Below are 23,294 nucleotides of genomic sequence, written 5' to 3' on the forward strand. Positions count from 1 at the left end.
ATCTCCCTGCCCATGTAGTTTGAGTGTTGGAAAAATAGGTACAACCCGAAAGAGTTTTTTGTTGGTTGATCCAAGTGGATGACAGCACTCTGCTCCTACCTGCAGACCTGCCTTAGTTCAAGCTTGACGTAGATGACGAAGTGCTCTCTCTATAGGAATGGGTGTGAAGTGACCCCGGTTAATTTTAAGTGCGCTGGAGGGGAAACACCTGTCCAAGCTATTTCTCCTTGAGGACACTCACCAAGTGCATCAGTAGCGAGATGGACTCCTTGTTCTTTGCTTTCATCTTGTCAATGTCTTGCCCGAGCTGCAAGAGGCTCACAGAGGCTAGCTGGAGGCAGAGAGAGAGAGAGAGAGAGGGAGAGAGAGATCAGTCCATTTTCTTGTGATTGACAACAGTTGGGGGCACAAGGTTTAATTGATGAAGAAGATGATGATTTATATACAGATTTATACCCTGCCCTTCTCTCTGAATCAGAGTGGCTTACAATCTCCTTTATCTTTCCCCCCTGCAACAGACACCCTGTGAGGTGGGTGGGGCTGAGAGAGCTCTAACAGAAGCTGCCCTTTCAAGGACAATCTCTGTCAGAGCTATGGCTGACCCAAGGCCATTCCAGCAGGTGCAAGTGGAGGAGTGGGGAATCAAACCCGGTTCTCTCAGATAAAAGTCTGCACACTTAACCACTACACCAAACTGGCTCTCACACAACTGCTACACCAAACTGGCTCTGATTTAACTTGTGCCCTTAAAAATCAGGGATTAGGCTGCAGTTCAATGAAACATCCAGCTTCAGCAGGTCCCCAGCTTTACAGAACAGGTCCTTTCCAAGTGAAAATTATGTGCCCAGAAGTACCCTTGTTTTGAGGAAAGGAGTACAAAGTCCAAAGGAAGACATCTTAGTGTCCCCTAGACGAGGCACACAATTTATGCCTGACTGTAGCCCCCGTTGAAAAACAAAACAAAAATAGCCATAGATAGGGTTGCCAGGTCCCCCGCCCCGGAGTAACCGTGGGGGACAGAGGGGGTAGGGGGTTGCCAGATCCAACTTGGAAAACCTCTGGAGTTTTGAGGGTGGAGCCTGGGGAGCACAGGGACCTCAGTGGGTACAATATCATACAGTCCCCCCCACTTTCTCCAGAGTAACTGATCCCTGCAATCTGGAGATGAGCTGTAATTTGGGGGGATCCCTAGGTCCCACCTGGAGGCTGGCATCCCTGAAAGGCTGCAGCCTTGAGTGGGTGGGAACAAGGTGCTTAACCCCTTAGAGCAAGGGTGGCCAAGGGTAGCTCTCCAGATGTTTTTTGCCTACAACTCCCATCAGCCCCAGCCAGCACGGCCAATGGCTGGGTCTGATGGGAGTTGTAGGCAAAAAAAATCTGGAGAGCTACCCTTGGCCACCCCTGCCTTAGAGCCATTTCCTCCATCTCCAAATTCCTTTTCTCTCCATGAGGAAATGATACAGAGCCGTAGCCAGGATTTCAAATTTGGTGGAGTCACAGGCAGGATTTTTTTAGGGGGGCCAGGCTCTCAGTGTCAACTCTCAAAATATCCTATGAATGCCCCTAAAAAACCCAAATGCCATATTATCTTTTTTATTATGCACAAGCTTTCACCTTCCCTTGCATTTTTAATCAGGCTGGAAAAGAAAGGGGTTAAGGCCTCTGGAACAGAGTGGCAGTGAGCAACAGGGGACTGATTGGTGGGGCCAGAAAGATCACGCAGGCTTTGATTGGTGGGACCTGGACCCCTAAGCTGCAAGCCTGAAATGATACAGGCCCTTATCAATACTCCCTCTAAGCTGTGGGGTCTTGTAAGCAAAAATTCTGCTTTGTGAGTTACTGGCATTAAAGTTGCGAGCAAGCAAATTTGGCTACTGCAAATTAGTTTGCTCTGGAACCATCCTTCCTGTGTTAAGACAAAAATGTGTGAGGCAGTCTAAAAAAACTGTGAGCCAGCTCATCCTAACTCAGCTTAGAGGGAACACTGGCCCTTATAACTGTTCCCTGGGTGGAAGAAAAAAACCAGAGGGTTGGGAAGAGGTTGATTTAGGCCGTTTTCGCACTTACCTTAAGCCGGAGCGACGTCCCTCTTCACCGCGCAGCGTCTGCACGGTTTTCGCACTAATTGCTGCGGAGCACCTGGAAGAGCCGCAAAGTCCCGCGGCTTTTGTGGCGCAAATGTAAACCACCAAAAACCGGTTTACATTTGCACCGCAAAAGCCGCGGGACTTTGCGGCTCTTCCAGGTGCTCCGCAGCAATTAGTGCGAAAACCGTGCAGACGCTGCGCGGTGAAGAGGGACGTCGCTCCGGCTTAAGGTAAGTGCAAAAACGCCCTTAGAAAAATAACCCAAGAGGGAAAGAACAAAGTAGAAGTCAGGTAGCACCTTTAAGACCAATAAGGTGTTATTCAGATTGTAAACTTTCATATGCATGCATATTTCTTCAGGCGAGAGAATGGGGTACAGTGAGCAGAACTAAATATAACTGGTGGGTAGTGGTTAAGAATGTCATACAAATTTAGGATCCAGTGGCAAAATAGTATAGTAAACAAACTTGAGAGGCCATTTGGTTTGGATAGCATTTATGTGGGAAACCAATAAAAGGTAATAAAAGTTGCCTGTGAATTGCTCTTGCTACAAGTCTGGGTGAAACAAAACGACCTATATTTCCTAGTTCAATTTCAATTTATTTACTATATTATTTTGCCATTGGATCCTAAATTTGTAGCACATTCTTAACCACTACCCACCAGTTATATGTAGCTCTGCTCACTGTACCCCATTCCCTCGTCTGAAGAAGTCTGCATGCACATGAAAGCTTACAATCTGAATTAACACCTTATTGGTCTTAAAGGTTCTACTGGACACCTACTTTGTTCTATTGCTTCAGACCATATATATCTACCAAAAGGGAAAGGTTATCCAGGCTTCCCCTTCCTTTCTGGCCTTCCATTCAAGATTCAGACTCCCAAGGCTGCTTTTTAAGTTAAACAAGATGAGATGGGGGAAGGGGAATGTATCTCATGTGTAGTTTGGCCCTCGGCTGCAACAGATCCCAAAGGAAAAAGATGATTGATGCTGCTGGTGTGGCAACAACAGACCTGGCAACCCTCTCTATGGCAGGGGCACCTGGCAATTCTATGTATGGCCAGGCAAGCCTCACCCTTTTGCCAGTGGTTAACTGGCTGGTGTGCTTGAAACAGCTGCTTCAGAACACTAGCTGACTGCAGAAACCAAACCACGGCACTATCCGCTCCAGTTGTTTTTGGAAGGCAGCACGTCAGACTTAACAGCTCTGAGAGGCTGGGATGCATTTGCCTGTTTCGACAAGTACGATGAAAATAAAAGAATTGCTCCTTTCCTTTAAACAAAAAGCACTTAAAGAGGGTGGAGGGGGGGAAAAAACCAATTACTGAATGTTAAACAGAAACTGGCACCCTTCCCGTGAATTTTCGAAAAGGCACCTTTTATTTTGAGCGATATGTAAATGTTAATCAGATCCGTCAAAAGCCAAGAAATCTTTTAACCGGTTGGCAATTAAAGCAATCAGCAGGTGTGCATCTACCACTGCACAGCAAAGTAACTATTTGTTTTTAAAAAGAAATTATTTGCTGACTTTTCGGCACAATGAGGGCACTAAAAACAGCTTCCACCTCACAACTTGTAGCAGCAATATCCTCTCCAAATAGAGGCTGCTAGCCCCGTGGCGCAGAGTGGTAAAGCTGCGTACTGCTGAGTCCTCTGCTCACGATCTGAGTTCGATCCCAGCAGAAGCTGGTTCAGGTAGCTGGCTCCAGGCTGACTCAGCCTTCCATCCTTCCGAGGTCGGTGTGAAAACGTTGTGAAAGCAATATCACCCCAGAGTCGGAAATGACTGGTGCTTGCGCAGGGGACTACCTTTACCTTTTTAGCCTTATTCTGTACAATCCCAGTAGTTGAATTCCTTTTGGGAATGTTCGGACACAGGAGACAAGAAGAGAACTTAAGGAGCTTATGTACCACTAAACAAACGAATTAGTAAACAAATTAAGTAAAAGGACAAATAAATAAGAAATATGACCTGCAAATTTTTAACTGGTATTATTAGGTATCTTACTGATTGCAATCAGGTCTTGAATTCAGCAGGCGCTCACAGGAGCACAGCTCCTGAACCTTTCTGAACCCCCCTCCTCCTCCCCACCTACCTACTTTGTCCACTGAATAGTAGGTGCAGCTGCATAACAATCCCTAGATGAGCTCCACCACTTATTTTTCTACAAAATGACCCCTGATTGTGATACTGGATAATCCGACTGCTCTATCTGTAAAAATGTATTTTATATGTTATGTACATATAATCCTCTTATCTGCTTATGACCGATTGGTCTGTAGACATTAAAAATGAATAATAAATGAGTACGTTCTGGCAGCAGGAATTCTGCTAACAACACCCTTTTCCTGTGACAGGGGAAAGCCGAACCAGTTGCATTGCTGCATGTTGTGAAGAAGAGAAGGTGGCACAATGACCTCGAAATTCATCTGTCCATCTCTGGTCTCGTCTACTAAGCTACTTCGGACACCTCCTTTGCAGCGAGCTGTAAGGAACCCGTTCCAACCGGCGAGATGGCGGCAGGGATGTTAACTGCCACTGCCCCTAACCGGCAGATCAATCACATCAGGCGGCCACAAGCCAGAAATAAGAAAGCGATGGTGCTTAGCGGTGCCTCTATCCATCACTCACAGCCAGCGGGATCAACTCTCCTTGGCGCCCACAATGGAACAACAGTTTTGCGAGATATGGGAGCTGTCTGATGTATATATATATATATATATATATCTGCAAGGAGAAAACTCTCTGCAAGATGTGAGATTGCAGGCCTGTGGTTGTTCTTTCCCCTACTTGAGCAGATGGGCACTTAAAAAGTCCGCGCAGGACCCAGCAGCAAATAGCACTCTCCTCCCATCTGCCGTCTCGGGGCTCCTGGGAGTGCTGTCTGCCAAGTCTCAAAGATCCAAAGCAGAGGATTCCGTCACACCTGTGAATTCTTTGTTTGTTTGCCAGGTAGCAGTCTTTGGAGGAGGAGGAGGTTGGCTTTATACCCTGCCTTTCACTACCTGAGGGAGTATCAGAGGCTTACGATCTTCTTTCCCTTCCTCTCCCCACAACCAGAGCTGGCGCATGGGAGTCGGCAAGCTAGGTGGCTGACTGGGGTGCCACCTTGCTGTGGGGGTGGAAGGTGGGGGCAGGCACCCTCTCCCCGTCCCGTCCCCACTTGTGCCAAGGAAGCTGGCTGGGCAATCTGGAATGGAGGAAGAAGCATGCAGGCGGCTGCTGCCCAGCCAGCTCCTTCTGAAGCGGAGGGTGGGGGGAGACTGCTGGGCGAGGGGCAGGCCAAGTGAGAATGCTTGGCCCATCCTTGCCCAGCCCTCTCCCCCCGTTCAGAGGGATCAGGCTAGGACAGCAGAGCGCACCATCGCGAAGACATCACTTCAGATGACGTCGTCTTGCTGCACGCACAAAGCACATGCGATTAGAGTCCGGAGGGCGGGCTGGAGTGTGGGGTTCTGCCTGGGGCTGCAGAATCCCTAGTGCTGGGCCTGCCCACAACAGACACCCTATGAGGTAAGTGGAGCTGAGAGAGCTCTTCTGAGAACTGTGACTGACCCAAGGTCACTCAGCAGCTGCAAGTGGAGGAGTGGGGAATCAAACCCGGTTCTCCCAGATTAGAGTCCACGCACTTCACCACTACACCAAGCTGTCTGTCTGTTTCTGGCCAGAAGGGACATTTCAGAAGAGGCTGTGCCCAAACCTCTGTTTCTAAAGGTCAGCTTCTTCTCTGCAGCAGGAAGCAGGGTAGGAATCTGATCCACAGAATCATAGAGTTAGAAGGGACCTCCAGGGTCATCTAGTCCAACCCCCTGCACAATGCAGGAAACTCACAAACACCTCCCCCTAAATTCACAGGATCTTCATTACTGTCAGATGGCCTCTGTTTAAAAACCTCCGAAGAAGGAGAGCCCACCACCTCCCGAGGAAGTCTGTTCCACTGAGGAATCGCTCTAACCGCCAGGAAGTTCTTCCTAATGTTGAACTGGAAACTCTTTTGATTTAATTTCAACCCGTTAGTTGCAGTCCGACCTTCTGAGGCCACAGAAAACAATTTGCACCATACTCTAGATGACAGCCCTTCAAGGACTTGAAGATGGTGATTGTTATGTATGTGGACTCAAGTGAAGACTTTGGGTGTGCCTGCCAGGCTCATTGGAGCCATACGGACTGAGCTTGGGGACTTGGGAACAAAGGGTTGCAGGATCCAAATCCTAGACCAATCACAAGCCCCCACCAGTTTGAATGACCCAATGATGTGCTAGCGCAAGAATCCAGAGATGTATATAAGTTGGGCCGGTAGGCCGCCATCCCGTCTTGTAATGTAGCCCTATCCTGTATCATGTCTATTAAAGAGCTTGTGATCACTCAGCTGGCAACTCCATGCACAGAACCCACTATATTATAGTGATCCTATCACCTCTCAGCCGCCTCCTTTCCAGGTAAACAGGCCCAGCTCCATCAACCTTTCTTCATAGGACTTGGTCTCCAGACCCCTCACCATCTTCGTCGCCCTCCTCTGGACCCATGCACCTAGTGAGGTTTCAAGGAGGCCAGGTTGCGTTTGACACGAGCCAGGGCCTTCTCGGTGGCAGCACCAGAATTATGGAATGCTCTCCCGGAGGCCATAAGGGCCCTGCGGGACCTCCCTACGTTCCGCAGGGCCTGTAAGACCGAATTGTTTCGACAGGCCTTCGATGTTTAACTGAGAGAGAGCTGCCACCTGACATCAGTTAGAGTACTCGGTGATCACCGTCCGAAAAGCAGAACCACAGAACCGCCAACATAGTAATGATACAGCACCATGAAATAGTTTTTAAAATATTTTAATTGTATTAACGTTGTATTGATTTATTGTTCTTGATTGTATAAATGAATGTTGTAAGCCGCCCTGAGTCTGCTTGCGGAGAGGGCGGGATAAAAGTTTAATGTAATAAATAAATAAGTAATAAGTTCTTAGCACAAGCCTGACCTTGTGGGCCTCCAGCTATTGGTCCCCCAGTCCCTTGATGCCTGAGCTGAAATGGATCTTTAGTGGAGCCACTTCAAGCTTCCTTCTCCCAGCTATGGAGGGCAGGAAAGGAATAAAAAAATCCCTCACCTTAATAGTGGTAGTGGTGGAGGAAGAGGAAGGGAGACAGCTCTTTCTGCAGAATAAAAAAGGTGACTCTGGCCCTAGATGGCTGTGCCCAACTTTCTTCTCCCAGTCAAAGAAGAAGACGACTGCAGATTTATACCCCGCCCTACTCTCTGAATCAGAGTCTCAGAGTGGCTTATAATCTCCTTAGTCTTCTTCCCCCACAACAGACACCCTGTGAGGTGGGTGAGGCTGAGAGAGCTCTCACAGCAGCTACCCCTTCAAGGACAACCTTTGCGAGAGCTATGGCTGACCCAAGGTCATTCCAGCAGCTGCAAATGAAACATGCTTAAAACATTAGCATGTGTTGGTCTTAAAGGTGGTTTCCTTTTATCTCTCCCAAGCAATCCAGGTTCTCTTAGTTGCAAAGCAGAGCTACTAAGCTCTCTTTCTTCCATTGGCTGAGGCTCCTCCCCCGCCTGATCCCCTGGGGAGGGAAGGAAAGAGCCAGAGCTTCCTTTGGAGCAAGCTATCCCTCCCCCTGCTTCCTCCCCAAGGAAGGAACCTCAGCTGATGGAGAAGACAGAGGCTTTGCACTGTAGCTCCTGTGCAATTGAGCAAGATGTGATACAAAAGGAAGTAAGAGAGGGAGAAGGAAGCAGATGACAGCCAGTTGCTTGGGGGCCTGACAGGAGCCCTCCAGGGGCCTGATTCAGCCGCCGGGCCGCATGTTTGACACCCCTGTTCTACCTGATCCTTTTAACCGGAGATGCTGAGGATTGAACCTGGCACCTTCTGCCTGCCAAGCAAATGCTCTGCCAGTGAGCCACAGCCCCTCAAATGTCATTTAAAGATTTTTTTAAAAGACCTACCAATGCTGAAATAAACATATGAGGCAAAAATTAAAACCAGCACGTCGCCTTAAAATAGCCTATATTGCACGCTTGTCCACATGCATTTGTCACTGTCTTTCCTGCGACAAAAGGGCACATATTCCTCAATAAACAACCTCTCCTCACTAACAAGTAAAAAATTACATTTTCTGTAAAATAGATGAGAAGGGGAAAAAGAGGAAGGTGCCGGGGAAAGAACTACCTTGTTCCTCTAAAAGGAAAACGTAATAGAGGGCAATCTTCCAGGACACCTGCACCACAAATGCAATGGCTTTGGTCATGCGTGGTGCTCCCCAAGCATCCCTACAGAATGGCAGAAAAGGCATTGCCAGAATCGGAAGGTTGTAAATATTCTCCTTCCTGGAAGGACACCGGACAAGTCATCAGCTGTGAGATCAGGGATGCAGTTTTTAAATTTCATAAGATCTTGCAGTTCATAGACATCCTTCTATCTCAGGGGTAGCCAGACTGTGGCTCAGGAGCCACATGTGGCTCTTTCACATATACTGTGCGGCTCTCAAAGCCCCCCTACCCCATCAGTTGGCTTGGAGAAGGCATTTACCTCCTTAAATCTCTTCTCCAAGCCAAGGTGCCTGAGAAAGAATGACCTCGTTCCTCCAAGCCAAGCATGGAGAATGCATTTAAAGTTGCTTTCTTTCTACCGCCCCATCTATCCATCTGTCCATTTATCTTCCTTCCTTCCTTCCCACTCTCAAAAATCTGATGTTCATGTCTTGCAGTTCTCAAACATCTGATGTTTATTATTTGTGGCTCTTACATTAAGCAAGTTTGGCCACCCCTCTTCTATCTGATTTTAGCAAACACAGGAAGTGAGCCTAAACAGGCCTGCTCAGATATAAGTCCCATTTTTTTCAGTGGGGTTTGTGCCAAGAAAAGCATTCTTCGGATTGCAGCCTCAATGAAATCCCGCTGAGCCAAATGGAATTTATTTCTGAGTATACCCAAGCTTAGGTCGGCACCGTTAGGTCGACCAAGCTTAGGTCGGCCACCCACAGAGGGTGGGTGGACAGGCTACGGAAAAATCTAAAAATGGTAGCAACAAAACGGAGTGGGTGAGGGGTTGCTTGCAACCAGCTCTCTCCTAGCTGCTGTGCTGGTTACAACTCCTTCTCCCTGTTCTGTTCTGCTTTCAGCTTAAGGAGAAGCCGAAGATCCATGATCAGGCAAGGTTTGCTGTGGAAAAGGAGGGCAAATCGGGTGGGGACCAATACTCCCTCTAAGCTGTGGAGTCTTGTGAGCAAAAATCCTACTTTGTGTGCTACTGGCATTAAAGTTGTGCGCTCCTGCATAAATTAGTTTGCCCTGGGGCCATTTTTCCTGAGCGAAGGCAAACGTGTGAGCTGGAGGCTAAAAAACTGTGAGCTAGCTCACAGTAACTCAGCTTAGAGGGAACATTGGTGGGGGCCATGGTGCTGGGGGAAGATGGATTTACAGTCCCACTGCAGGCAGATTTATGCCATTTGAAGTCCAATGAAATCAATGAGCTTAGAAGGATCCCACTTTGGGCTCAGGATAATTACAGAGGGTAGCCGTGCCGATCTGCTGTAGAAGATTCGAGTCCAGCGGCACCTCAAGAGACCAACAAAATATTTAGGAATAGATCCAGCTGTATTAGTCTGAGACAGCAGAACAAATTTTGACACCCTTAAGGTTTATAGGTTTATTGGATTTATATCCCGCCCTCCCCAATGAAGCAGGCTCAGGGCGGCTCACAACCAATGACCAACAAAGTTTTATTCAAGGTGTTAAGCTTTCTTGGGTGTGCACATGAAAGCTTACATCCAGGGCTATAGCCAGGATTTCATGTTCGGTGGGGTCCACATTTTTTGTTTGGGGGGGGCAGGGGGCCACCCAGTTTGGCCCTAAACACTTTCTCGGCTTCTCAATTAAAGTGACAGCCCCTCCCCCATTTGTCTAACTCAGTAAACCTTCCAGGGGGATCTGGCTACAACCAGGCTTCTGGGCTCTTTTTCTAGCAGGAGCTTTTCTGCATATTAGGCCATGCCCCCCCAATGTAACCAATCCTCCTGGAGCTTACAGTAGGCCCTGCACTAAGAGCCCTCTAAGCTCTTGGAGGATTGGCTACATCAGGGGGGCATGGCCTAAAATGCAGAGGAGCTCCTGTTAGAAAAAAGAGCCCTGGGCTTCTCCCCACCCACCCCCATGCTAACCTGAAGCCCCTCCTAGCTGGTCTCTCTGGCCAGGCAAAAGCGAAGCCTCCTTCCTGCCCTCCCAGAAGGAACAGCAGCACCCCTCAGATTGCAAGGCCCCCAGTACCTCTGGCTGCCAAGGATCCAGCTAGCACAAGGAAGATGCTCCAACCTCCAGCTGCAATACTGCAGTGTTAACCTCTGCTCACAACCTGAGTTCGATCCCAGTGGAAGCTGGGTTCAGGTAGCTGGCTCAAGGTTGACTCAGCCTTCCATCCTTCTGAGGTCGGTAAAATGAGTACCCAGCTTGCTTGGGGGAAAGTGTAGATGACTGGGGAAGGCAATGGCAAACCACCCCGTAAAAAGTCCGCCACGAAAACGTCATGATGCGACGTCACCCCAGAGTCAGAAACGACTGGTGCTTGCACAGGGAACTACCTTTACCTATGTACACTGTAATTACATATACCATTTAATCATTCTAGTTGCCCTTTTCTGGACTTTTTCCAATGCTAGAATATCTTTTTTGAGTTGCAGTGACCAGAATTATACATGGTATTCCAAATGAGGCTGCACCATCGATTTATACAGGGGCATTAGAATACAGCGAGAACAGGAGGAAACCAGGGCAAAGGTCCTGTGTAAGGAGTATTGGAGATTATACGGATGAAGGGCTTCACTCACCATGAGGAATTCCTTCAAGTGGCTCTCGATGTTCTTGTTGTAGATAGTGAAGAGGGCAGCTGAGACTTGGATGATGGCTTTAGCTAGGCAGTGGATGTTGTTGTTAAAACCTGGAAAAAGAGAGATCTGCATTAGTACCGACATTTGTAGAAACTGCGGCTTTGAACCCTGACTGTTGTGGATGTATGAAGGACTTAAAGCAAGGATGGAAAAAGTCAAGGTGACTTGAAAAAAAATGGATCCGTAATTGAAACACAGAGCTGGAAAGGGTCTCAAGGGTCATCTACTCCAGGGGTGGCCAAGCTTGCTTAACGTAAGAGCCAGGTAGAATAAACATCAGATGCTTGAGAGCTGCAGGACATGAACATCAGATGTTTGAGAGAAGGAAGGAAGGAAGGAAGGAAGGAAGGAAGGAAGGAAGGAAGGAAGGAAGGAAGGAAGGAAGGAAATAGATGGGGAGGGAGGGAGAGGTGGAAAGAAAGCAATTTTAACTTTGAATGCATTTTCCAAGTTGCCGGCTGGCTTGGCTTCAAGAAATGATTTAAAGAGAGAAATGCCTTCTCCAAGCCAGCTGATGGGGTGGTGGGGGCTTCAAGAGCCACATAGTATGTTTGAAAGAGCCACATGTGGCTCCTGAACCACAGTTTGACCACCCCGATCTAGCCCAACCCCATGCAAAACACAGGGAATTCACTGCTACCTGTCCTCACTCCCTCGGTGACCCCTGCTCTATGCCCAGAGGAACGCAAAAAAACCTCCAGGATCCCCCGGGGCAATCTGGCCTGGAGAAAAATTCCTTCCTGATCCCGAAGTGGTGATCAGCCTTCCCCTGGGTTTATAAGAAAGAGCCATGAGAGCTGGCACTGGCTCAAACCTTTCTGCCCTCCTTCTCACAGATTGGTGCCTGTGATTTCTGAAGGCTAAAGTAAGTTTGTTTCCTAGCATCTTTCAATTCAGTACTGTCTATGAGGACTGATTGATTGATTGATTTGCTTCGCTTATAGCAGTCTGCCTTTCTAGCTGAGACTCAAGTTGGGATTACAATTAAAAATAAGGCAGGAGAACCAGCAAACTGTAGCTCAATCCACACATGCACAAAAAAACCCACAATAGAATAATGCAGGGAATAAAAGCAAGCTTACAACACAGGAGAACAATACAATGAAGCATTATATGATGTGCATAATAAACAGCAAAATAACAGTACAATAAGAATCAAGTATGACATGCACAATGAAGACTGTCTTAACAGATCAGAAAGCACTACTGAGAAGAGAGTCTCTCTCCTGTCACCAATAAGGCTCGGTCCCTGTTTGCCTCTCCCTTTCCAAACTGGCTCCTGGAAAATCTTCCTGGCTCTGAAGCTGTTGCAGAAAACAAACAGACAAACCAAAAAAAGAGAGAACCCACTACTGGATGAAATATCTTTAGCAGATTCGCTCTCTCTATTCTCACACAATCGGAATCTATCTGAACAAGCGTGCTTGCACACGAAAGCTTATATCCAGAATTAAACGTTGTTGGTCTTAAGGTGGCATTGGACTTTGTTCTATAGTCAGAACAGCAATTATATTGGTCAGCCATACCGACCCCAAAGCTTGATGATACACCCGTCATGCAGCCAAGGTAGATGGCAACATATACTAAAGCCATCACCTGTTTGTGCAATGCTATCAATGCAAAGAGGAAGAGCCCCCTGGCGCAGAGTGGTAAAGCTGCAGTACTGCAATCCAAGCTCTGCTCATGACCTGAGTTCGATCCTGGCAGAAGCTGGGTTCAGGTAGCCGGCTCAAGTTTGACTCAGCCTTCCATCCTTCCGAGGTCGGTAAAATGAGTACCCAGCTTGCTGGGGGTAAAGTGTAGATGACTGCGGAAGGCAATGGCAAACCACCCTGTAAAAAGATCCAAGTGGGCAGCCGTGTTGGTCTGAAGCAGTAGAACAAAGTAGGAGTCAAGTGCAGCTTTTAAGACCAACAAAGTTTCATTCAGCTTACGTTCTGAATAAAACTTTGTTGGTCTTAAAGGTATACTTGACTCCTACTTTGTTCACCCTGTAAAATGTCTGCCGTGAAAACGCTGTGAAAGCAACGTCACCCCAGAGTTGGAAACAACTGGGGCTTGCACAGGGGACCACCTTTACCTTTTTCTCAATGCAAAATCAACATATGAGTTTGCAGTCTGGAGATGTTGTAATTCCAGGAGGTGTTCAGGCCCCACCTGGAGGTTGGAAACCCTACTTGAAATAGATACTGCTTCTGTTATCCTCACCACTGAATGAAGGGAGGCGCTAGGCTACAGGGTACAACCTCCTGCAGCTACCATGATAAACACTTGCAGGCACAGATGAAGCTGGGTAGCCACGTTAGTCTATCTGTAGCGGTAGAAAAGAATAACAGTCCAGCAGCAGCTTAAAGACCAGGGCTTTTTTTTGTGCAGGAACGCACAGGAATGCAGTTCCGGCTGGCTTGGGGTCAGGGGGTGTGGCCTAATATGCAAATGAGTCCCTGATGGGTTGTTTCTACAAAAAAAGCCCTATGTGGAACAATAGTGCCATCAGGGGGTGTGGCCTAATATGCAAATGAGTTCATGCTGGGCTTTTTCTACCAAAAAAGCCATATTAAAGACTAAAACCCTGCTGCAAATTTTGTTTGTCTTTAAGGTGCTGCTGGACTCTTACTCTTTTCTACTTGCAGGCATGTGGAGAGGACGCATGCACACCTGACAAGTAGATCAGAAAGGTGGGTTCGGGAAAGCTGAAAGGCTGTGTGCCTTGTATCTTACCGTTGATCGCAGAGGCATAGACAGAGGAAGGGTCAGTGGCCAGGAGTGGCAGAGACACAGCTACGAAGACCAACAGCAGACAGGCAACCTTGTATTCCTCCTCAGGGGATGAGCCGTCTGCAACCTTGTATTCCTCCTCAGGGGATGAGCCGTCTGTCAGGAAGGCAAAAGGAATGATGTACGGTGAGAGATCTCAGGAATAAGCTGGGTTTATGCTCTCGGTTCCTTTCCCCGGCTTGGTTGGCTTGGCAGACTCACCCCAAGAAAATGGTGGGGGGGGGAGAGTTCTAAAAAGCTGTAGCGGCTGTGACAGACCGATAAATTATCTGATGGATGGAGACAGCAGGCTGAACAGAGCTGACACCACTTGGCTCTGCTTGAATCAACAGGCATGTGCAGGGGAAAGAGGAAAAGAAAGGAAGTTCACTGCTAGAATTTGGGAGAGAAGGGTCCCAAACAGTCAGCATTCCAGGCATGTCCTGCTGCTGGGACTCTAGGCTACGCCTCCAAAGGCCCCCAAGTAGGGGGCAGTAGGTGCTGGAAGTCTTGGGGATCAGGGGAGGACTGTTGAACTCATTTGTTATGAGGGCTGGATCTGACATAAATGAGACCTTGTCAGGCTGGGCCATGTGTGTCAAAAGAACATAAGAGAAGCCATGTTGGATCAGGCCAATGGCCCATCCAGTCCAACACTCTGTGTCACACAGTGGCCAAAAAAACCCAGATGCCATCAGGAGGTCCATCAGTGAGGCCAGGACACTAGATGCCCTCCCACTGTTCCCCCCCCAACCCCCCCCCCCAAAAAAAATACAGAGCATCACTGCCCCAGAGAGTTCCAACAATACGCTGTGGCTACTAATGCACCTCTGATCCCTAAAATATGTCGTAAAATGTAATGGATCTCTGCATCATAAAATGTAACGCTGGGTAGTGAAAATATAAACTTTATAAAGGACACAGACAAACACAAAGTTTTTTTTTAAGCAGAAAATAAAACATGCTTAAAGTATTAGCACTGTTGCAATATTATGGTCAGTATCAAAGCAAGCCTCAGCCAATGAAGAAAATAGAGGCTTTGCTCCGTTGCTCTTGTGCGATTGAGAAAACCTGCCAAAGGAAGTGGTGATGCAGAAGGAAGCAAGAGAGAAGGAAGCAGACTTGCTTGTGGGCCTGATAGGAGCCCTCTGGGGGCCTGATCTGGCCCCTGGGCTCCACATCTGACACCCCTGCGAGAGGGTCAGAGAGAGGGATCAGCCAAGAAGAAGATGATGATGATATTGGATTTATATTCTGCCTTATACTCTGAATCTCCTTTACCTCCCCCCCCCCCCCCCGCCGCACAACAGACACCCTGTGAGGTGGGTAGGGCTGAGAGAGCTCTTACAGCAGCTGCCTTTTCAAGGAAAACTCCTACAAGAGCTATGGCTGACCCAAGGCCTTTCCAGCAGGTGCAAGTGGAGGAGTGGAGAAATCAAACCCAGTTCTCCCAGATAAAAGTCCTCACACTTGACCACTACACCAAACTGGCTCAGTATCCTTCTTCTCTTCTGGTGCTGTCCCTTTGATGCGTAGATTGCTACTCTCCAGGAATCTCCCCTGCTTGCCGCTGATACCTTCTCTCTCTGTCTTCTTCTCCATCTTTCCATCACCAGAGCAAGAAGGGCTCTCCTGAATCTCCATCCACCCTAGTTAGCTAGCTAGTTTAGAATACTGTCTCTACACTATCCTGTCTAGAATGGAGTTCCTCATAATAGAAGACTCTTTTTTTTACATTATCTGTAGCCTCCCTTCCTCAGTGAGACTCAAAGTGGATTACACAGAGTGAGTCAATACAATCAACAGGATGAGGTGCGTGATAAATGGTGAGATAGTATTTAGACTGTAGAAGCAACCAGAAATCTAAAAAAAACCAGAACTGAAGAAGATGATGATATTGGATTTATATCCTGCCCTAAACTCTGAAAGAGTCTCAGAGTAGTCACAATCTCCTTTACCTTCCTCTCCCCGACAACAGACACCCTGTGAGGTGCGTAGGGCTGAGAGAGCTTTTACAGCAGCTGCCCTTTCAAGGACAACTCCTGCGATCCAAGGCCGTTCCAGCAGCTGCAAGTGGAGAAGTGGGGAATCAAACCCGGTTCTCCCAGATAAGAGTCCGCGCAATTAACCACTACACCAAACTGGCTCTCTCAATGAGACTCAAAATGGATTACACAGAGTGAGTCAAAGCGTGTTGACATGGCACATTAAATGATGCAAAATTACATAGCAGGATCCAGCTTACAGCAAGCTATCACTGTAGTATCAACGACATTCCCTAATAATTTGTTCAAGTAACTCTGTGAATCATTTGGCACAGTATAGCCTGCACAGAAAAACCCTTTTGAATAATTTAGTTTTGCATAGTTTGTGGAAAGACAGGAGAGTAGGAGCTTCCCTGACCTCCTCAGGCAGGCTATTCCACAAGGTGGGGACTGCAACAGAGAAAGTGCATATTTGATTTTGCCCATCTTGGTTTACTAAGATAAAGATGACTCTCTCACGTACACACACACACATTCTATTGCATTAGGCATGCAACAGTACATTCCAAGGACATACCAGCAAACCCTCCCATGCAGGGCCATAGCTAGGATTTTCTAGGCGTGGGAGAGGGCTTTTTAAAAAGCCAGGGGGCACCTGAATTTTTAAGTCCCCTCCCACCAAAAAAAATCCCACCGCAGCCTCCTGGCCCCTGCCAGCAATTTAAATCAAGCAGGGCGGGCAGAAGCAGTCGTCCGGCTTCCCCTGCGATTTAAAGACCCCGTCAACCAGCTGGGATCTTCAAATGGTGCAGGAGGCATGTGGCTGTCTTCTGCCAGCCCTCCCGCATGATTTGAATCGCTGGTGGGGGCGGATCTCAAGCCCCTGCCCCCAATGGCGATCCAAATTGCACAGGAGAGGCTGCAGAAGCAGCTTCATGCCTCTCTGCATGATTTTAAGACCCTGCTAACCAGCTGGTCAGGGAGGCTGGTGGCTGCTTCTGTCACCTCTCCCACATGATTTGGATCACAGGGAGGGAGGAGGCTGTGGCAGGGAGCAAAGGCTGCCAGTTTAGGACCCCAAGTGGGGGGGGGGGCACCTAGAATAGGGCTGACAAGTTCCCGAGCCGGGTTTCCCCCACCCTGGAGGTTTCCAACCTGCCAGCCCCCATTGGGCCAGCGGGGGGGATCTTCCCCCGACATCGCCGGCGTGATGACATCACTCGCAGTGATATCATCATGCCATCAACATCGCACTCCAGCCACTCTACGAGCTTCCAGAAAACTCTATGGTTTCCTTGGATGCTCTAGCATCCTATTGTACCATAAGAGTTTTCCCTCCCAAATTGCTAAAGCATCCAGGAAAACCACAGAGTTTTCCTGGAAGCTCCTAGAGTGGCTGGAGGCTGTGTGGGACTTGGCAACACTAGCCTTGAAGTCAAGGGCAGGCCCCATAGGCTACGGGCCTGCTCCCACATACACCTCTCTTTTCCAATTTGGTTTGTGAACAACCTACCTACCCCCACCCTGCACCCCGAACCAAGTAGAACCAAGTGTTCCCTCTAAGTGATTTTTAGTTGCCAGTTCACAGATTTTTAGCTGCCAGATCACAGCCCCTTGATGCGAGCTCCTTCTTATGTGGTGGGGACTCTTAGGAAAAGGGGACCAGAAATCTTCAACAGTGGAGACTGTTCATTGATACCCTGCCTTTCTCCCCAGTGGGGCTTCTGTCATTCTCCCCTCCTCCGGTTTATCCTCACAACAACCCCGTATCAGTTAAACTGAAAGTAGGTGGCTGGCCCACGGTTACCCAGCAAGCCTCAATGGCAGAGCAAGACTTCATCCGTGGATCTCCCAGATCTTAGTCCAACGTTCTCAGCATTACGCCACCCAGGCTTTCACCTGCATTTATTTTTGCACCCCAAAATAAGCTTTGGATCACCACATATCATATATCCCACATTCAGGGGACTTCCAGGCAATGTTCCCTCTAAGCTGAAGAGTCTTGTGAGCAAAAATTCTACTTTCTGAACAGTGTTCCCTCTAAGCTGAGTTAGTGTGAGCTAGCTCAGTGATTTTTAGCTGCCAGCTCACAGATTTTTGTCTTAGCTCAGGAAGGATGACCCCAGAGCACAATAATTTACGCAGCAGCTCACTTTAATGCCAGCAGCTCACGAAGTAGAATTTTTGCTCACAAGACTCTGCAGCTTAGAGGGAACACTGTGAGCTATTGGCATTAAAGTGGTGAGTTACTGCATCAATTAGGGTGCTCTGGGGTCATCCCTCCTGAGCTAAGACAAAAATCTGTGAGCTGGCAGCTAAAAATATGTGAGCTAGCTCACACTAACTCAGCTTACGGGGAACACTGCTTCCAAGTAGACCCATGTTTCCTGGGTTTTGAGAAATGTCCTGCGCCACTAAGAAATGGCCAGCTTGTCCAGCACAGTGTGAATGAGAGTATTTATTTATTTGGTGAATTTATATTCCACCCTTTCCCAAAAGGGCTCAAGGTGGATTACAACCAGGTAAAACCAGTCAAATACAATAAAACAAATAAAATGCAATTAAAAACAAAGCAACGCAGTCCTATAACAGAGGTGGCTGGGCTTATAGTGTAGGTTAGAATATAATCAGTGGTCTAGATATAATAATTCAGATTATGGATCAATGTGGGGGAGGATAACAGATGGTACAGGCAATAAGGAAGACACCCGCTTGCCTCAACCAAACACCTGGTAGAACAGCTCCATCTTACAGGCCCTACAGAAAGGGAACAAATCAGGTAGGGCATGAATCAACATGGGGAGCTGATTCCACCAGTTGGAGCCAGGGCTGAAAAGGCCCTGGCCCAGACAAGACGGACATCCTTTGGGGCAGGGATGGCCAAAAGATGTTGGTTGGCAGATTGCAGCAACCTTCCGGGCTCATATGTACCAGAGCATTTTGTCTACAGAGAGACCTGCAGAGACACATCTCCACAGGCCTTATGAAAGGAATGAGTGGGCAGAGAAAGACAAGTGGGGGGTCAGAGGTTAAGACAAAGAGAGATATTCCTCTCAAGGAGATAACACTTATACATTCTTAGAGTGACACAGCGCCCCCTGATGTCCAGGCATGCTGTGTGGCTCACTCCAACTGTCGCCTGCAGATCAGTTTGTAATAGTGGGAGATCTCCAGCCACCACCTGGGGCTTGGCAACCTCACAGCCAATATTGATGCTGCCTATGGTAACCATTTGGATTTCAAGCCAAAATAAAGGAAAGAGAGGCAGGAAGCCGACAGCTTCCCTTGGGAGCTGCTCCCTGCCTGGGAGTGGATAGATGGTGCTTCAGTTAATGAGGGGTGGTAGGATCCTGGTGGAAGGAAGAGAAGCTTTGTAACTGCATGCAAGAAATCAGCGGCTGTCACTTCCAACCAAAGGAGGCTTTAAAAAGCAAGATCAAGGAAGCCGACATTCTTGGCGAAAGCCTGCGAGTGGGCCTTTAACACAAACAAACCAGTGAAAGCATCCAAGCAGTGACAGCTCCCCAGAGACAAGAGTTAAATATTTATTACCACTGAGACGACTCACAGCACTGGAAAGATTTCCCCCCTCCCGTGCAGTTCCCTGCCAAGTGAAGATTTCCTGATGCTCAAAGAGCTGCCATAAAGGGGGGCCTTGCATGGATATCTTTCAGTCCCTGCAGTTTTTGTTTTATTTCTTTTAAATATTTTTATGCCACCTTTCTATCTGCTCGGGGACCCCAAGAAGGTGACCATAAAACCATTAAAACATCTGGACCATTAAAAGCAGCATATAGACTGCAGATTTATGAAGACTGAAGGTTTATACCCCGCCCTTCTCTCTGAATCAGAGTCTCAGAATGGCTTACTATCTCCTATATCTTCTCCCCCACAACAGACACCCTGTGAGGTGGGCAGGGCTGAGAGGGCTCTCACAGCAGCTGCCCTTTCAAGGACAACTCCTAAGAGAGCTATGGCTGACCCAAGGCCATTCCAGCAGGTGCAAGTGGAGGAGTGGGGAATCAAACCTGATTCTCCCAGATAATAGTCCACACACTTAACCACTACACAAAACTGGCTCACCAAACTGGTAAAAGCAGTCAATAACAACACCCAGGGCTTTTTTGTAGCAGGAACTCATTTGCATATTAGGCCACATACCCCTGATATAGCCAATCCTCCTGGAGTTTACAGTAGATCCTGGACTACAAGCCCTGTAAGCTCCAGGAGGATTGGCTACATCAGGAGTGTGGCCTATTATGCAAAGGAGTTACTGCTACAAAAAAAGCCCTGCCTAAATGTACTGCACCAAAATCAGGGAGAAGGGCAATACCATTATGGGGGGAATATGCCAAATGAAACAACAACAGTCTTCCCTAGTTGGCAGAAGATACCGATAGAGGGACAGAGACAAATGTTCCAAAATTCTTGAGCCATGACCAAAAAAGGTCTTTCTCAGGTGGCCACTGTCTAGCCTCAGATGGTGGGGGCGACCAAAGCAGGTCCTCTGAAGATGACCAGAGTGAACAGGTAGGTTGATATGGGAAAAGGCAGTCCTTAATGTATATTGGCTCTAAAGGTCAATATCAGCATGACTTAAAATGCCACAGGAAAGTTCACAAGCTCGTTTCCTTACCTTTTTTCAGATTGGAGAAGGCAGTCACCAAGGCCGGATCGATATCACAGGGAGACCCAGCAGCTGTGGCCAGTTCGAAGATGCTCAAGGTGACCTAAAGGGAAGGTGACAAAGGGCTGAACTAGATGGTGCCAGAGACACAGAGCTGTCGCCAGGGGTGGAATTCTAGCAGAAGCTCCTTTGCATATTAGGCCACACCCCCTGATGTAGCCAAAAAAAGAGCCTTGTAAGCTCTTGGAGGATTGGCTACATCAGGGGTGTGTGGCCTAATATGCAAAGGAGCTCCTGCTAGAATTCCACCCCAAGTTATCACCAGTCCACATCATTTAGTTCTCCTTCTCCTATAATTTATACACTTCATTTATGCTTTGCGTTTCCCCGTGAAAACTCAAAGTGACTTACATCATTCTCTTCACCTCCATTTTATATTCACAGCTCTGGACAGCAGGTTGGGCAGAGAGTTTGTGACTGGCGAAAAGGCCACCCAGCCAGCTTCCATGCAGAGTGGGGGTTCATACCTGGGTTTCCCACATCCTAATCCAAAACTGTAGCCACTACACCACCCTGAATCTTGGTAATGTCTACTGCAATGTCTACTATGCCACCATGCATAACCTGAAGTACAGTTCTCCACAATGACCAAAAGGGACAGAGAGACTCATAGCATCATGATGTCATAGTGGATGTCACAAAGAACAGACAGCAATAAGATACAGAAGAGGCAGCTACCCGATTTTCATATGTTCCTGTCAAAACAGGTCTCATCATTTTAAACTGTGAACAGGGGAGCAAGACTGTTCAAAGCAGGGCTTTCTTTGTAGCAGGAACTCCTTTGCATATTAGGCCACACACTCCTGATGTAGCCAATCTTCCAAGAGCTTACAGGACTCTTTGTACAAGGCCCACTGTAAGCTCCAGGAGGATTGGCTACATCAGGGGTGTGTGGCCTAATATGCAAAGGAGTTCCTGCTACAAAAAAAGTCCTGGTTAAAAGTATGTATATAAACAAAAAATGCATGATTTCTTGATGCCCAGTTTTAAACACCTTGAGCAGATACTCTTATTGCGCCAACAACACATGGAGATGCATCAACAACTAGGCCAAAAATTCAGAGGATCCAAGCCCAAACTTAAAAACCAAACATAAACACAGAATGCACCCCTATATTAGCAGCACCAATTAAAAATATGTATCAGGAACTAGTCCCACTGACTACCTCTAAATAAATTGCTACCCCAATGTAGCCAATCCTCCTGGAGCTTACAGTACACCTGTGCTAAGAGCCCTGTAAGCTCTTGGAGGATTGGCTACATCAGGAGCGTGTGGCCTAATATGCAAAGGAGCTCCTGTTACAAAAAAAGCCCTGAGTGTCATCCTAAGCATAGCTAGAATCCAGTTCAATAAGCTCTGGCTTTTTCCTTCCTTCCCCAGGGGACCAGGAGGGGGAGGAGCCTCAGCCAATAGAAGGAAGAGGCTTGGCTCAGTAGCTCTGCTGTGCGATTGAGAGAGCCTGGCAAATCAAGCTCTGCCTCCCCCTTCCTTCCCAAGGGAGGACCCTCAATCAATGGAGAAATAAGAGATTTCGCTCTGTAGCTCCTGTGCAATTGAGCAAGCCTTGCAAAGCAAGCTGTTATGCAGAAGGAAGCAAGAGAGAGGGAGAAGGAAGAAGATGACAGCCAGTTGCTCAGGGGCCTAATAGGAGCCCTCCAGGGGCCTGATTTGGCCCCTGGGCTGCATGTTTGACACCCATGATTTAGATGCACTCACTGACAAAGGTGACAGGTTTGAAGTTTACCTGCAGACTCCTATAGCAGTCACAGCCACAAAGCCAAGGTTCCAAGGGTGAGTCAAAACCCTAACACAGAACACCAGCAAAGCAAAACCCTTAAAAAGCAAAGACAGCAGCAGCTCTGCCCTTCCCTTCCTTCTCTATCATCTGACAGCTTTTCTTCTGTATCAGACTGTCCTGGATCTGAGAGACCAGATGACTCCCTTGTGTTTCTGTTCCCCTGTGGCAGAGACAAACAAACACAATGTCAGTCAAGAGAACCAACACACAGGAGAAAAGAGACAAGTATGGCCAGCTAATAATATATTTTTTTTTAAAAAAGAAAGACTTCTGCTTTGACAGCAAATCACAGCTTGTTGTTAAGACTGATCCATGAGTGATGGGTAGCTTCCACTCTTCCTTGAAAATCATAATTCAGCCAGCATTTAGAAATCTGGCTTGTAAGGGAGACTGCCAGCCATGGTTTGTGGATTGAACTTTAACTGTGGTTTACCAGAAAGCAAATGTTGTTCTTTTGTTGTTGTTGTTCAGTCTCACAGTCCAGCTGTTTGGGACCCCATGGACCAAGTCACTCCAGGCCCTCCTGTCTTCCACCATCCTCCAAAGTCTGCTCAAATGTGTGTTTGTTACATCAGTAATGCTGTCCAGCCATCTCATCTTTTGCTGTCCCCTTCTTTTGCCTTCTGTCTTTCCCAGCATCAGGGTCTTCTCCAGGGAGTGCTCCCTTCTCATTGGGTGGCCAAAGTATTTGAGCTTCAGCTTCAGCATCTGACCTTCGAGGGAACAGTCAGGGTTGATTTCCCTTAGGACTGACTGATTGGATCTTCTTGCAGTCCAAGCGACTCTCAAGATTCTTCTCTAGCACCACAGCTCAAAAGCATCTATTCTTCTGCGCTCAGTCTTCCTCATGGTCCAGCTCTCACAGCCTTACATTACTACTGGGAATACCATCGCTTTGACTATACAGATTTTTGTTGGCAGGGTGATGTCTCTACTTTTTAGTATACTGCCTAGGTTTGCCATAGCTGTCCTCCCAAGGAGCAAACATCTTAATTTCATGGCTGCAGTCACCATCTGGAGTGATCTTGGATCCCAGGAATGTGAAGTCTGTCACTACTTCCATGTCTTCTATTTGCCAAGGTGTGATGGGGCCGG

The 23,294-nt window shown here is 47.7% G+C and overlaps 1 protein-coding gene across 1 annotated transcript in view; it reads right to left on the minus strand.

The window, feature by feature from the left end:
• NCKAP1L (NCK associated protein 1 like) overlaps positions 1–23,294 on the minus strand; it is a 129,486-nt gene that overhangs the window by 6,938 nt on the left and 99,254 nt on the right. Inside the window, exons 27-30 of the mRNA XM_060252162.1 lie at positions 20,350–20,443; positions 13,693–13,809; positions 10,912–11,021; positions 242–331 (exon numbers count right to left, since the gene is read on the minus strand). Of these exons, the coding sequence (XP_060108145.1) occupies positions 242–331; positions 10,912–11,021; positions 13,693–13,809; positions 20,350–20,443 (411 nt within the window). The remainder of the gene's footprint in view (positions 1–241; positions 332–10,911; positions 11,022–13,692; positions 13,810–20,349; positions 20,444–23,294) is intronic.

This window comes from Heteronotia binoei, chromosome 13, assembly GCF_032191835.1.
Source record: "Heteronotia binoei isolate CCM8104 ecotype False Entrance Well chromosome 13, APGP_CSIRO_Hbin_v1, whole genome shotgun sequence".
Taxonomy (NCBI): Eukaryota; Metazoa; Chordata; class Lepidosauria; order Squamata; family Gekkonidae; genus Heteronotia; species Heteronotia binoei.